Source organism: Manis javanica, chromosome 4, assembly GCF_040802235.1.
Source record: "Manis javanica isolate MJ-LG chromosome 4, MJ_LKY, whole genome shotgun sequence".
Taxonomy (NCBI): Eukaryota; Metazoa; Chordata; class Mammalia; order Pholidota; family Manidae; genus Manis; species Manis javanica.
Window position 1 is genome coordinate 36324628 of NC_133159.1, and position 16305 is coordinate 36340932.

The following is a 16305-nucleotide window of genomic DNA, read 5'->3' on the forward strand; positions in this document are numbered from 1 at the left end:
GAAATGGAAGCAACCTAAGTGTCCATCAGTAGATGAATGGATAAAGAAGATGTGGTACATATACACAATGGAATATTATTCAGCCATAAGAAGAAGAAAAATCCTACCATTTGCAACAACATGGATGGAGCTAGAGGGTATTATGCTCAGTGAAATAAGCCAGGTGGAGAAAGACAAGTATCAAATGATTTCACTCATCTGTGGAGTATAAGAACAAAGAAAAACTGAAGGAATGAAACAGCAGCAGAATCACAGAATCCAAGAATGAACTAACAGTTACCAAAGGGAAAGGAACTAGGAAGGATGGGTGGGAACGGAGGTATAAGGGCAGAGAAAAAGAAAGAGGTCATTACGATTAGCATGTATAATGGGGGGGTATGGGTAGGGCTGTGGAACACAGAGAAGACAAGTAGTGATTTTACAGCATCCTACTACGCTGATGGACAGTGACTGTAATGGGGTGTGTGGGAGGGACTTGGTGAAGGGGTGAGCCTAGTAAACATAATGTTCTTCATGTAATTGTAGATTAATGATAACAAAAAAAAATACTCCTCATATAACCATGCAGGTGGGAACTTGGAATCCACTGATTTTAAGAAAAAGAGGAATACAACTTGTACCAAGTTTTAGGGACAGATCTCCATACTCCCTACATAAGGATGAATGAAGTGAGATAATACATAAAATATATTGAAAAGAAAAATCACTTCTAAAAATTAAAGTTATAAGCAATAAATTAATTAAGGAGTGATTCACTAATTGAAAAACCCAGACCATCACTGAGGGAAACGTAAAATAGTGCAGCACCTTTTGGAAAGGTCTGGCAGTTCCTCAGTTAAACCCAGAGGTACACATGACCCAGCAACTCACGCTTTGGCATATACTCAGGAAAACTGAAAACATATGACCATATAAAAACTCGTACACGGATGTTCAGAGCAGCATTATTCATAGTAGCCAAAGGTGGAAACCACCCAAATGTCCACCAACCGAATAAACAAAATGTGGTACATATCCATACAATGGCATTATCATCTGACCATAAAAAGGAATGAAATACTGATACACGCTACATATGGACAAACATCAAAAACATTATCTGAGTGAAAGAAGCCACTCCCAAAAGACTACATACTACATGAGTCCACTTATATGACATGTCCAAAACAGGCAAACTCATAGAGACAGAAAACAGACTGTGGTTGCCTAGAGTTGGAGGGAATAGGGATAATAGGGGGGTGGCAGGTAAAGAGAACATGGTTTCTTTTTGAGGTGATGAAAATGTTCTAAGATTGTGGCATAGCTGCATATATGTGTGACTATACTAAAATCACTGAATTACACACTTTAAATGGGTGAGTTGTATGGGATTTGGACTATATCTCAATAAAGTTTTTTAAAAAACCAAGAGAGACTACCTTCCAAAGAACTCCTTTAGCTGCAAACTTCCATACTACATACTATGCAAAACTTAATCATTAATCCACCTATAGTGTTATGGCCAGGAATTCTTTATTTTGAATTTATGAAGTTAAGTTTATAAATACCAAGAAAATTAAATGGTAATCATGAAAACTGATGAAAAAAAATTGCATATGAACAACCAAACTCTTTTTCAAAAAGGAATTTTAAAGGATTGTACATTTAAGAAATTTTTAATTCTATATTTAAGAAATTAAGTCTTAAGAAAGAAAGACTTTTCAGGAATATTCTAGAAGCAGTATATGGGATTTCAGCAGAGAATCTCATAAAATCCTTGTAGGTTATACAGTGGGATATCAGGGAACTGTCCACACCCAAAGGGGGCTTGATGAAGGAATGATAATCTCTAGGCTGGGCACTGCAGAACTCTAACCTGTTCCAACTTCAAAAAAAAAAAGAGGACCAAAAAGAGCTCATACTCAGTCCCATGAAACAATGCTTATAAGCAGCACACATTTCACAACCAATCTCCTTCATACTGACTATATGATTTCATCATTGGAACCAATCAAATCCACCAAGCCTAGTATTGTCTTTGTTAGAAACATCAAAGCATGACTATGGGACACTGGACCATTCCCCCAGAAGCAAGCCTTGTCTGTGTCTCCCTAAACATCCTGGTTGTCTTTATTAGCAGGTCATGCATGGCTCATCATCCATCATGTTGTATAAATTCTCTCTTATATTCAGCTTATATACTCGTGAAAAGAACTTTTAAGGAATAGTTTGCCACACTGATTCATGCCCTTTGGGATGGTATATCTCTTAATATGTCATTGTTTTCTAGGGCAAAGAAGTGCTTCCATTCATTTCTTTGGTCCTTTGTCTTGGGCCTTTCTTCAGGTTCATTATGTGACCAGAATCATATAAGCTTTTCAACAGCAGACACACCCAGATTTTAGACAAGGACACATCCTTGCCTTGTTTCCAAAGCTCTCCTTAATTTTTTGGGCTACAATAGTAAACAGAAGTGTTCTCTGGAGAGGAGTGTTACTGAAAACTACTCAACATAGTGTCTTTTTATTTTTGTTTTCCCCCCAAAAAAAATCACCTTTAATTTTCCTCTAATGAAACTCAACAGCCATTGCTCCAACCTCTGAGCTTGTATTTTAACCCTTTTTCACACAAAGAAAACCTGAAGTCTATGGAAAATCCAGTCAGAGCATTTTACTCTGTCTTCTCTTGCCAGGAGTTTGAACTGAGTTGTGTTACATGCATGGAAGTCACCTATAAACATATTTGTAACAGTCTATTTATTACCTAGGACTAATCCTAATATATTTTTCTTATGTATTTTTTCCTTTTATGAAGCAGTCATTTGTCCTTCTAAAAATCTAATACACATCTTGTTCTGATAATATATATTTTAATCTATATTTGGGTAATATCTCTATATCGAGCTAAATCATATAGTTTTCCATATTATTAAAGAGCTGGATTTCACTCCACAGGTCAAATTATCTTTCATGCCTGCTATGGACACATTTATATTACTTAAATACAGAATTTCATTTCTTAAATATAAAAACCCTTTAACAGATTGTTCTATATACTTATTTGTAGGCCTCCACCACCAATGTCCTTGCGTATGCCCATGAAGAGTAATTTCTACTTCTATGGTTCTACATTGTAATAAAAGATTCTGGTTTTTGTGTTTTAGGCAAACATTACTCCAGGCTTTAAGCTGTATCACTTTGCCCGTGCATTAACCACTCTCTGAGATTTCCAAGGCATCTGTATGGATTAGAGTTCTGAGTCTACCCTACTACTAAGAGGACTGCTTTCCTAAATTCTTATGCTTTCACTGGCCAGTTCTCTTCTTCTAACTGTATTGTCTCTAGTGCTCTAGCGCTGGTGGTTCCCTTCCACACAGGCCCAGACGACTTACACAAGGTGCTGATCTCGGATCTTGCGCAGCTGGATCAGGTCAGGTTTGATACTGTTCATTTTTTTATCTATTTCCCTGTTGTCCAAAGCTTGTTTCTTCAAATCTTGTTCCAGACGCATTTTGCTATCATGAATCTCACCCAGACGAGATTTCAATTTGTCATAATTCATCATAATTCTGTGAAAATATTCGACATAGTAAGGCTAAATAGGAACCAAGCAGAAGCATTCCAAGTATAAGCATAGTCCTACTTAGGTGTGGTGGATATCTGTTATTTTGCCTGGCTCATATCCATTCTTACTCTTCTGGTAATAGCACCTTGATGTTCCTTGGAGGCAAGGGTTCCCCCATCATGCCTATCTCAAATTCCCAGGTGAAAATCCACACAACCCCTCTTGGCCAGTAAGTATTCTATTTCATCCCATCCCTACCCTCAGACCACAGTGACTGGTTCAAGAATGGGAATAAAACTCCCAATGGGGAGTCAGTTCTAGGACTTGGGCTATAACTATTGTAAACAGAGGTTCTTTCCACTGGGATTGCCAAGGTATGAGTATGTGTTCTAGGACTCCCAGGAACGGTATTGACATCTCATAGGGAAAGCCAACACAGAGAAAAGCTGAGCCAGAAGACAGAGTATGAGCAAGAATCCTGATGACTTTGCTTGGGCCCTGATCCAGTCATGACTGAACGAGTAAAGCTATACGTATGACATTGAAGAGGTAGCACAATATAGCAGCTAAGAGCAATGGCTTTGCAGTAAACCTGCCCAAATTTTAATCTCTGCCCTGCCACTTACTGTGTGACTATGGCCAAGTTATTTAACTTCTCTGTGCCTTCATTTCCTATCTGTTTAAAATGGGTACCCACAACAGTGCCTACTTCACAGGGTTACTGTGTGACTTAAATTGTAATACATGTAAAGAACTAAACAGTACCTGGTACATCTTGGTAAACACTCAGAAAAGGATGGCTATAAGCTTTTCTAACACACAATGTTTTGCTGTGCTCTGGACCCTGAAAGCAACAACTGCCTGTCTGCAAGCCTCATGTCACTCAATGATAAGTGGTCTTACATTACTATTAAAACTACATCATGTGACTTTACCTCCCTTCACAATTAAAGTACACATTCTTTTCCATTTCTTCATTATTAATAATAATGGGTACTTACTGTTATCATATACCAGTATATGCACACACACACACACACACACCTTTCTCTACTATGAATGTATGTTTGTGTATCACTTAACTCTCACAGCATTTCAAAAAGATATTACCCAGTTCATGGAGGAAAAAACAGGCTCAGAGAGTTAAATAACACAGCTAGCAAATGGTTAATACAGAATGCAAGCCCATGGTTTTAGCCATTAAGCATATTATACTGCTTCACAGCACTTAGCCCTATTCTGACACACACAGGCGTTCACTAGCACTTTTTGAGGCTAAAACAAGAAATAATTTTTCTTTTCCCTTGCATATGATTCATTTTTATTTATGACCCATTTTTTCTCTCCTTAACCCCACCGTTTTCTGGCTCAGTCTTCCAATACTACACTAACTTTGCTTTGATAAAGGCTTCCAATATCTTTTAGTTGCCAGACCCAAACTTCTCACGGTGCTTACTCTCCCTGTGTAATCTCATTCTTAGCATCTACCTATACACTTATGCCTCCCAAATCCTTTTGAACCCTGAGCTCCAAATCCAGATAACCAGCTGCCTGCCTCTCAGACAACTCCATTTGGGTTCTCACAGGAATCTCAAACTCATTGGTTCCCACACTGAACTTTCCTCACATACTTCCTATTTTGGTGAATAACACTGTAACAGGTGCTGAAGCTATTATGGAAAATAAGCCACCCATCCTTACTCTAAACAAGCTCCGAGTTTAGTGAGGAGGACATTCAGTGAATGTTACAGTAGGGATCAGGACCAGATAATGTAGGGAAGGGACAAAAAGCATCTAAACCAGCCTAGGGAATCAGAAAATATTTTCTAGAAAAAACTATGTCCAAGCTGAGTCCTATAGGATAAGTAGTAGTTAACAACTTCAGAGAATGGAGAAGGAACACAAAGGCCTTTCAGTGTGGTACCGTCACTAGGCACAGCAAGTAGTTCCACATGGTAGTGTTAGAAAGACAGACAGACATGAGCAGCCAGGGGAAAGGGAAGATAAAGGTCAAGGAAAAACTGCCCAGGTAGTGGGTCCCACGTGAAGACAACAAAGGCATTACAGGGAAATAACTTCTTTGCCTATCAAGACCAGGCCAAACTGGTCCCAACCTGATCCCAATGTGGGCGCAATCAAACAAAAACCAGGACTGCTCAAAACATGCCTCATTATGGGCAAGGACAGGTGCACTGAGAAGGATGGCTGCACAGGTGGACCAGTCAATCAAATAAGACCACTAATCAAAGAGGTGCCTCCTAGCCAGAAAGGAATAGGTAGGTCTCCCACCTAAGGGATCAAGGCCTTTGTCCACCTTGACTCTGGCCTGCTCCTCCCTCAGAGTGTGTTCGAATAAAACTTTAACTCTGCTTTGCTATTGTGTCTCTACCTTTCAACTCTGTTGCGGGGAGGATGAGAACCAAGGAGAATGAACACAACCCATAACAATAGGACTGTGAAATGTGAAGGGCAAAAGCAGACACAACAGAGATTACTGAGGAAGAAAAGAAGGCTTGTCTTCCTGATGCAGTTGGAGGTATTAGGTATATTTACCGTTCAATTTCCTTTTCATTCCCCTCTCTGCGAAATCGCTCAATATATTCTTTGCTATGCTGTTCTTGTGTGTGACACTGGTCTTCAAATATTTTAATTGTTTCATTAAAAGCTTCAATTGCAGTTCTCTTCATCTGTATTTCCTACAGGAGAGAAAAAGAAAAGATATCACTTCATTATCCTTTTTTGTAACCTTGGTCTTAAAACAAATCTTTTAATTCTACTTACAATTCCATAAAAGACCAAATTAAGAGAGCTAAAACAAAGCCCTTTATTTAATTCCTACCCTTATTACTTATATGCAAAATACATCATTCAAGCTCTAAAATAAAAGAAAAAGAACTTTTACCTGAAATACACCCGAGAACCATAAAAAAGCCTCTGAGTTGCTGAGAGAGATTAACCCTGACCACCTTAAAGAAAAGGACAAGGTCTGCTTTTGCAGTCATTTTAAGTGCTAACCCCAAAACGTGCTAAAAGAGTGAACACATCAGAGGAGTCCATGCACCAATGTGCAAAGCCTTATTCCCGGAAAAGCCCTATAGAGTTGATTTATTCTTGCTTTCATTCCTAAAGCATCTAGTCTCCCAACAGATCATCAGCAGATTAATCTCATTAGATGCAGGAAATGAAAAGGGGAAGAACAGATGCTAAAATCAGACGCAGAATAAGATGAAAAACTAAAACCTCCGTAAAACAAAAGCCCAGTAGACTAAGCCATTCAGCACTAGGACACAAAGATCCATACATTTTGATAAACTGAGGGTCTTTGTAGACTTTAGCATCTGAATCACGATTCTCCTAAAATCCTCAAAGAGGGTTAAATTTTGTTCAGTTTATTTCAGAAAGCTAAGAAATATGTGTAAAGTTCTAGAAAGATTATATCCTGAATGATCACAATTTTAAAAGTTTTGGTGCTTCTGGTGCAATTCCTCAACTTATCCAGCATTGATTAATTTCAACAAATGATTACTGAGACTCCACTATATGGAAAGTACCATCTGGTGACAGAGAGATTCATAAAAAATTCTTATCAAAGATATTCTGTGCACATATAAAAATATATTACCCTCCACACTCTTTCTTTAACCACAAATGACAGTATACCACATACATTTGTCTGCATCGTGATTTTTTTAATATATCTTAGGAATCACTCAAAGTCAGCAAACCTCTCTCATTATTTTTTGATGGTTTTAGAATAATTTCATTTTATTGTGTTTTTAAAAAATATCATTTTTGTTATAATATACACATACTGTTATTTCCTTCTTCATACTTTAACTGTATTTTTCCCAAAGCCCTTGAATTCCATCACCCAAAACATTCCAGCATATTTTCATAAAAGTCCTCCCTTTAGACGAGTGGGTCATACCTAGTTGAAATCACACTGTACACACAATTCTACATGCCCACTTCTTTACCTACATCACAAGCATTTCTTAGGTTATCAGGAATTCCTAAGAAGCACTTAAAAATAGCAGTTGGGGACTTTTACTTTGAATGCTACAATTCATACATATTTCAGCAATAATTAATACTGAAATTTAACACCCATATTTACATTATTTTTATACTTTTTAAAAATCAAAGACTTTATTTTAACATAGACACTGAGAAGTGACTGGTGGTTATCAGGAGGGGAGGGGTTGAGGTTGGTGCAGGGGAGGTTGAGGGGGATAAAGGGGCACAAAAATTCTTAGTCATAATATAAGTTGGTCACAGGGATGACAGCACAGAGAATACAGCCAATGATTCTGTAACATCTTCCTATGTTGACAGATAGTAGTTGCACTAGTTGGGGTGAGGATTTAATGATATAGGTAAATATTGAACCACTGTATTGTATACTTGAAACCAATACAAGATTGTACATCAATGATACTTTTAAAAAATCAAAGAGTTTAAAAGTAATTTCTGAAAAACCATTTTAATAGTTGTATGGCAGTCTATTATATGTATGATAATTTCACCATCCCCTATGGTGACCACTTATCGCAATTCAATCTGAAGAAGTCCAGTAACTTTTTGCCCTTTCTACCCTAAACACTGGACTCATCAAAGATAAACCATCAGGAAGAGCAAAAGGAATAGAGAAGTTTTCATTGTAAAAGTAGTATACACACACAGATACACCACAGACACAGCACAGATCAGGCAGAAAGAAAAAAAAAGTTATTAAAGTCATTTTGAATAACTAGTTAACTAATAAAAGAAAGCCTGAAAATGAAATGGAATCAAATATCTCCCATCAGAAAATGGACTGTTACAGCATATCTGGCCACTTTAATCCCACACCTTTTCCCAATCAGTACTATATCTCACTGGCCAATATACCCAAATAAGCCCCACCACTCCTGAGGTTCCTGGGGCAATTTCTACCTTTACACTGCCCACAGGCATTAGTTTGGAAATAACATCAAGGACTTTGAGGCTGGGAAAATCAAGAACATAAATACTAGGGTCAAAACAAGGAATCATGAGTTACAGTATACTAGAATAGGTCATTGCTGACTAACCCTTCCACAGCTAACAAACATAAACTATAGACAAAAATATAAAAAACAAGTATTTCATATTACAGTCAGATTGTCAAAAGACAAAGAGAGAATCAGCAAGAGAGAAGAAATTTGTCATGTAACTGATTTTCCCTCAGAAACCATAGAGGCCAGAAGGCAGTGGGAGGCATATTTAAAGCCCTGAGAGGGAGAAAAATTATCAACCAAGAATTCTATATCTAGCAGGATTATCCTCCAATCATGAAGGAGAAATTAAGATATTCCTAGAAAAAACAAAGCTGAAGGAGTTCACTATCCCTAAAACAGCCCTATAAGAAATGTTAAACAGACTCCTTTGGGTGAAATGAAAGGATACTAGACAGTAACTCAAAGTCACATGAAGAAATGGCTCTGGTAAAAGCAACTGCATAAGTAAATATAAAAGCCAGTATTATTTTATTTTTGGTTTGTAACTTTCTTCTTTTCTGTATGATTTAAAGGACAAATGCAAAAAACTAGTTATAAATCTATGTTAATGGACAATCAGTGTATACAAATGTAACTAGTGACATAGGTATTTAGAAGCACAGTGTTTATATGCCATTGAAAAGTTACCAAATAATAAGCTGGCATTATTCAAATTAGGTTATGTGGTTGAGACATTAATTGTAATCTCTGAGTACCCACTAAGTAAAACTAAAAAAATACACAGAAAAAGAAAGAACTGGGGCATCAAAAAGGTACACTACAAAAAAATCAATTAAATACAAAAAAAGCCAATAATGGAAGAACTGAAGAACAAAAACAGTAAGACACACAGAAAACTAATAGCTAAATGGGAAAAATCAGTCCTTCCTTATAGGTGATCACTAATTATTTCAAATGTAACTGGATTAGACTTTCCAACTAAAAAGGCAGAGACTGGCAGATGGATTTCTTTTTTAAAAGCCATGATCCAGCCATGTGCTGCCTGCAAGAGACTTGCCTCATATGCAGACACAAGAGGTTAAAAGCAAAAAGATGGAAAGTAATATTCCATCCAAACAGGAAACTAAAGAGAGCTATGGTTGTTATAATATCAAACAATACAGATTTTAAGTCAAAAGAGGTTACAAGAGGCAAAGAAGGGCATTACATATTGATAAAGGTTCAATATATCAAGAAGATAAAACAATTATGAGCAAATATGTGGAGGACTTCTGGTTTCCAGTTCTGTTTGTAAGGAGCTTGAAGTCACCACTCCATCCAAAAAACAAGTACAAAGCTGAAAAGACTAAAAAGCAACAACTCTTCTAGGATCTGTAACAAAGGTGAGGACAAACTTCCTCCTCCAATTCCCACAACTGGAGAGGCAGACAGGCATATACATGACTTACCAGAGCAGAGACTCACACAAGCAGAAACTGCTACAGGAACCAATACCAGGGTAGGAAGACTTGAACTGTAATGGACAAAATTTCTGGAGGCTCAGTGTAGACAACTCACACAGTTAAAAGTTCCAGGGGAACCCAGTCAGAGGTGGTTGTTCCCAAAATTTTGTGAGATTTTCCTCTAGTAGCTCAACCAGGGCTTTCATAGTAAATACTGGAGAAAAATCCCCTTGTGCTTCCAGCAGGGAGGAGGAAAAAGAAACCACTTTGAAATAAAACAGAGCACTCTATTCTTAACAAGGCCTGACGTCAGGAGAAACTAGGTAATAAGAGTGTGGCCTCCTGTGGTATTATCAGAGCCTAAATGAGTTGGGGGAGGGAAATAACTCAACTCCACCCAGCTCTAGCCATCCTCTCCCACTTAATGGTGGGGAAAAAAGGTCTGAGAAACACTTGTGAAGTTCATAGTCCAGAGGCATAGGCTCACTAAAGACTGAGACCTATGACTGACTAGATGCTATAAAGACCTAGTCAGTGTTATAGAATATGTCCCCTCCCCTGTACCTCACCACCACACTACTAAAGGTCTATTTACAGCATTTCCTTTTACCCAGTACATATTTTCCAGCTATTAAGAAAAATTACAAAGCATACCAAAAGCCAAAATACAAAATTTGAAGAGACAAATCAAGCATCAGAAACAGACATGGTAGGGATGTTGGAATTATCAGACTGGGAATTTAAAATAACTAAGATTAATGTGCTAAGGACTCCAATGAATAAAGCAGACCACATGCAAGAATCGACAGGCAATGCATGAAGAGAGGTGGAAACACTAACTGGACATAGCCGAGGAAAGAATCCCTGAGCATGAGGATGTCTCAACAGAAACCTCCAAAACTGAAAGCAAAGAGAACAAAGGCTGAAAAAAAAAAACACAGAATATCCAAGTACCTGGGGACAACTACAAAAGGCGTAACATACATGCAATGGGAATAGCAGAAGAAGAAGAAAAAGAGAAACATATTATGTGCTCAACAACACAGTACCAAAATATATGAAGCAAACATTCACAGAATTGAAGGGAGACTATACGATGCAACAGTTTTACAGTAATAGTTGGAGAATTCAATACCCCACATTTAATAATGAATAGAACCAGTAGACACAAGATGAATAAAGAAATAGAGGACTTGCGCAAATCTATAAACCAATTTGACATAAAGGACATATACAGAATACTCTATGCCTCTGCAGAATACATGTTCTTTTCACATAGAATATCCCCCAGGATAGATTATGTTAGGCCACAAAACAAGTCTTAATGAATTTTAAGACACTGAAATCACACAAAGTATCTTTTCCAACCACAATGGAATGAAAACAGAAATCAATAACAAAAGGAAAATTGGAAAGTCCACAAATATTTGGGAACTAAGCAACATGTTCTTAAAAAAACCAATGAGTCAACTAGGGCAGAGCCAAAATGGCGGCGTGAGTAGAGCAGCAGAAATCTCCTCCCAAAACCATATATGTTTTTGAAAATACAACAAATAGAACTCTTCCTAAAAGAGAGACCAGAAGACACAGGGCAATAGCCAGACCACATCCACACCTGCAAGAACCCAGCACCTCGCAAAGAGGGTAAGATACAAGCTGCGGCCCGGTGGAACCCGAGAGCCCCTCCCTGCAGCTCCCGGCAGGAGGAGAGGAGTCGGAGCGGGGAGGGAGAGGGAGCCCAGGACTACTGAACACCCAGCCCTAGCCATCCGCACCAGAGCGCAGGCACACAGAGCTTGGTGTGCTGGATACTAGGGAAACAGGACAGTAAGACCTGTGAGCAGGTTCCTGCAGCCAGTGCACCCCTGGGACAAAGAAAAGCGAGTGCTTTTTGAAAGTCTTAAAGGGACAGTGACTCCACAGCAGGACAGAAGCGCCCTGGGACACAGCCTAGCAGCTGGGAATCCCAGGGAATTCCGGGCGCCCTAACCCCCTGGGCAGCAGTGCAGCTTGGAGGCCCCTCACGGAGATAAACAGCCTCCTGGCCGTTTCCCCTCCAACGCAGATCTGCCATATTGGAGCAGCAGCCTGAGACAGGCCACGCCCACTGCAACCACGGAGCTAAACTCCACAGCAGCCGGGCAAGAATCAGAGGCCCCTTCTGCGGCTGCCCAGCACAAGCCGCTAGAGGTCGCCGTTCTCCCAGGAGAGGAAGGCCAAAAACCAGCAAGAAAGGACGTTCTCTCAGCCGACACAAGCACCAGCTCTGCACAACTACCTCTATTGCCATGAAAAGACAGAAGAATCTGATACAAACCAAAATCAGAGTCAACCCCCTGAGAAGGAGATAGACCTAACCAATCTTCCTGAAAAAGAATTCAAAATAAAGTTCATAACCATGCTGACAGAGCTGCAGAGAAATATGCAAGAGCTAAGGGATGACGTCCGGAAGGAGATTACAGAAATGAAACAATCTCTGGAAGGATTTATAAGCAGAATGGATAAGATGCAAAAAGCCATTGATGTACTAGAAACCAGAGAACAGGAACTCATAGAAGCAGACGCAGAGAGAGAAAGAAGGATCTCAAGGCATGAAACAATATTGAGAACTGTGTGACCAATCCAAAAGGAACAATATCCGCATTATAGGGGTACCAGAAGAAGAAGAGAGAGAAAAAGGGATGGAAAGAGTCTTTAAAGAAATAATTGCAGAAACCTTGCCCAAACTGGGGGAGGAAATAGTCTCTCAGACCACAGAAGCACACAGAACTCCCAACAGAAGAGACCCAAGCAGGACAACACCAAGACACATAATTAAAATGGCAAAGATCAAGGACAAGGACAGAGTTTAAAAGGCAGCTAGAGAGAGGAAAAAGGTCACCTACAAAGGAAAACCCATCAGGCTATCATCACACTCCTCAACAGAAACCTTACAGACCAGAAGAGAATGGCATGATATATTTAATGCAATGAAACAGAAGGGCAATGAACCAAGAATACTCTATCCAGCACGATTATCATTTAAATATGAAGGAGGGATTAAACAATTCCCAGATAAGCAAAAGTTGAGGGAATTTGCCTTCCACAAACCACCTCTACAGGGTATTTTAGAGGGACTGCTCTAGATGGGAGTACTCCTAAGGGTAAACAGATGTCACCAGAGAACATAAAACCACAGCAAAGAAAGCAGACCAACCAAATACTAACTAAAGGCAAAAAATAAAATCAACGACCCACAAAAGCAGTCAAAGGAAACACAAAAGAGCACAGAATAAAACAACCAACATATAAAGAATGGAGGAGGAGGAATAAAAAAAGAGAAATGAAGAATCACCAGACAGTGTTTATAACAGCCCAATAAGCAAGTTAAGTTACACAGTAAGATACTAAACAAGATAACCTTGAATCTTTGGTAAACATGAATCTAAAGCCTGCAATGGCAATAAGTACATATCTTTCAATAGTCACCTTAAATGTAAATGGACTGAATGCACCAATCAAAAGACACAGAGTAATAGAATGGATAAAAAAGCAAGACCTATCTATATGCTGCTTACAAGAAACTCACCTCAAACCCAAAGACATGCACAGACTAAAAGGTAAGGGATTGAAAAAGATACTTCATGCAAACAACAGGGAGAAAAAAGCAGGTGTTGCAGTCCTAGTATCAGACAAAATAGACTTCAAAACAAAGAAAGTAATAAGAGATAAAGAAAGACATTACATAATGATAAAGGGCTCAGTCCAACAAGAGGATATAACCATTATAAATATATATGCACCTAACACAGGAGCACCAGCATATGTGAAACAAATACTATCAGAACTAAAGAACAAAATAGAATGCAATGCATTCATTTTAGGAGACTTCAACACGCCACTCACTCCAAAGGATAGATCCACCAGACAGAAAATAAGTAAGGGACCAAGGAAGAAACACAAAAGTTAAACAAACCAATTATGAGCAAAGAAATTGAAGCAGTAATCAAAAAACTACCCAAGAAATAAATGTGAGGGATTAAAGATGGCTGCGTGAGAGACAGAGGCTACCTCCTAAAACTGGATACAATTAGAAAATTTAATTGGTGCAACTAATCCTGAGAGACTAACAGGAAAGAGGATGGCGTCAGACTGCACACACCTGGAGAAAAGAGCAGACCTCAGTGAACGGGGTAACTACCGGAGCTATGGCTCCGAGGGACCCGAGCCCCTCCCCCACCCCAGCTCACGGGTGGGAGGAAGACAAAGGAGCAGGTAGGGAGTGGAAGGCCTGGGACTACTGAATACCTAGCTCCGGAGATCTGCTCTGGGAGCACAAACCTACATTTCATGGTGCTTTCATGAGACTCGCATGACTACTGGGTGGGAAAGTTAATACAGGCAGAGTTCCTGGGGAGACTGGGATTCCGGCTGCTTGTGGAAGGCAGGGAACCATATCTGGCTGCTCTGGGACAAAAACTTATACCTGTGTAACCAGCCCACTGGCTCAGGCAGTGGAGACAGGCACAGCAGCCAGCAGGCGGGGAACAGCTCTTACCTACCCCCAGGCACCAGTACCGCTCCCCTGTGACCCCTGACATTGCTTCAGGGACTCAGCAGCTCCAGAATAGACCTTCTGGACACTAGAGGGCACCATATACAAACATGAAACACCAAAGGAACCTTGTCCAGAGTAAAATTGTCAATACAACTCCCGAGAAAGATTTAAATGATATGGACCTCATGACTCTTCCTGAAAGGGAGTTCAAAATAAAAATCATCAGCATCCTAATGGAGGTACGGAAAGACATCCAAGAACTCAGGAATGAATTCAGGTCAGAGATCCAATTATTAAAGAACAGGATGGAGGGTATTAAAAGCAGGTTGGATACGGTGGAGGAGAATAAATGAAATAGAAACTAGAGAAGAGGAATACAAAGAAGCTGAGGCACAGAGAGAAAAAAGGATCTCTAAAAATCAAAGAATATTGAGACAACTGTGTGAACAATCCAGGCGGAACAATATTCGTATTATAGGGATACCAGAAGAAGAAGAGAGAGAGAAAGGGATAGAAAGTGTCTCTGAGGAGGTAGTTGCTGAAAACTTCCCCAATCTGGGGAAGGACACAGTCTGTCAGGCCATGGAGATCCAGAGACCCCCCCAACACAAGGGACCCAAGGAAGACAACAGCAAGACACATAGTAATTAAAATGGGAAACATCAAGGATAAGGACAGACTGTTAAAAGCAGCCAGAGGCAGAAATAAGATCACATACGAAGAAAAGCCCATCAGGCTAACATAAGACTTCTCAGCAGAAATCTTACAGGCCAGAAGGGAGTGGCATGATGTATTAAATGCCATGAAGCAGAAGGGCCTGGAACCAAGATTACTTTATCAGGCAAGATTATCATTTAAATTTGAAGGAGGGATTAAACAATTTCCAGATAAGCAAAAGCTGAGAGACTTTACATCCCACAAACCATCTCTGCAGTCTATTTTGGAGAGACTGCTATAGATGGAAGTGTTCCTAGGGTTGGATAGCTGACCCCAGAGGTAGTAAAATCACGGTAGGGAGGGTGGAGCAGCTGATTGTGAGGCAAATGAAAAATTAAATTGACTATCCCCAAAGTCAAACAAGGGATAGACAAAAAGTACAGAATTTGATACCTAATACATAAAGAATGAAGGAGGAAGAAATAGAAGGAGAAATAGAAAAGAACAATTACATTGTGTTTGTAACAGCATACTAAGTGAGTTAAGTTAGACTCTTAGATAGTAAGGAAAGTAACCTGAAATCTTTAGTAACCACGAATCTAAAGCCTGACATGGCAATAAGTACATATCTTTGAATAGTCACCCTAAATGTAAATGGACTGAATGCACCAATCAAAAGACACAGAGTCACTGGATAAAAAAAACAAGACCCATCTATATGCTGCTTACAAGAGACTCACCTCAAACCCAAAGATATGCACAGACTAAAAGTCAAGGGATGGAAAAAGATATTTCATGCAAACAACAGGGAGAAAAAAGTAGGTGTTGCAGTCCTAGTAACAGACAAAATAGACTTCAAAACAAAGAAAGTAACAAGAGATAAAGAAGGACATTACATAATGATAAAGGGCTCAGTCCAACAAGAGGATATAACTATTATAAATATATATGCACCCAACACAGGAGCACCAGCATATGTGAAACAAATACTAACAGAACTAAAGGAGGAAATAGACTGCAATGCATTCATCTTAGGAGACTTCAACACACCATTCACTCCAAAGGACAGATCCACCAGAAAGAAAATACGTAAGGACACAGAAGCACTGAACAACACACTAGAACAGATGGACCTAATAGACATCTA

At 39.3% G+C, this 16305-nt stretch overlaps 1 protein-coding gene across 3 annotated transcripts in view; it reads right to left on the reverse strand.

The window, feature by feature from the left end:
* The window catches only part of PIK3R3 (phosphoinositide-3-kinase regulatory subunit 3), a 118012-nt gene that overhangs the window by 17852 nt on the left and 83855 nt on the right, over positions 1–16305 (reverse strand). For all 3 annotated transcript variants that reach the window (XM_073233853.1, XM_017658626.3, XM_073233855.1), the window contains 2 exons: positions 6097–6239; positions 3371–3547 (listed from right to left, as the gene is read on the reverse strand). In XM_073233853.1, coding sequence (XP_073089954.1) covers positions 3371–3547; positions 6097–6239 — 320 coding nt within the window. The remainder of the gene's footprint in view (positions 1–3370; positions 3548–6096; positions 6240–16305) is intronic.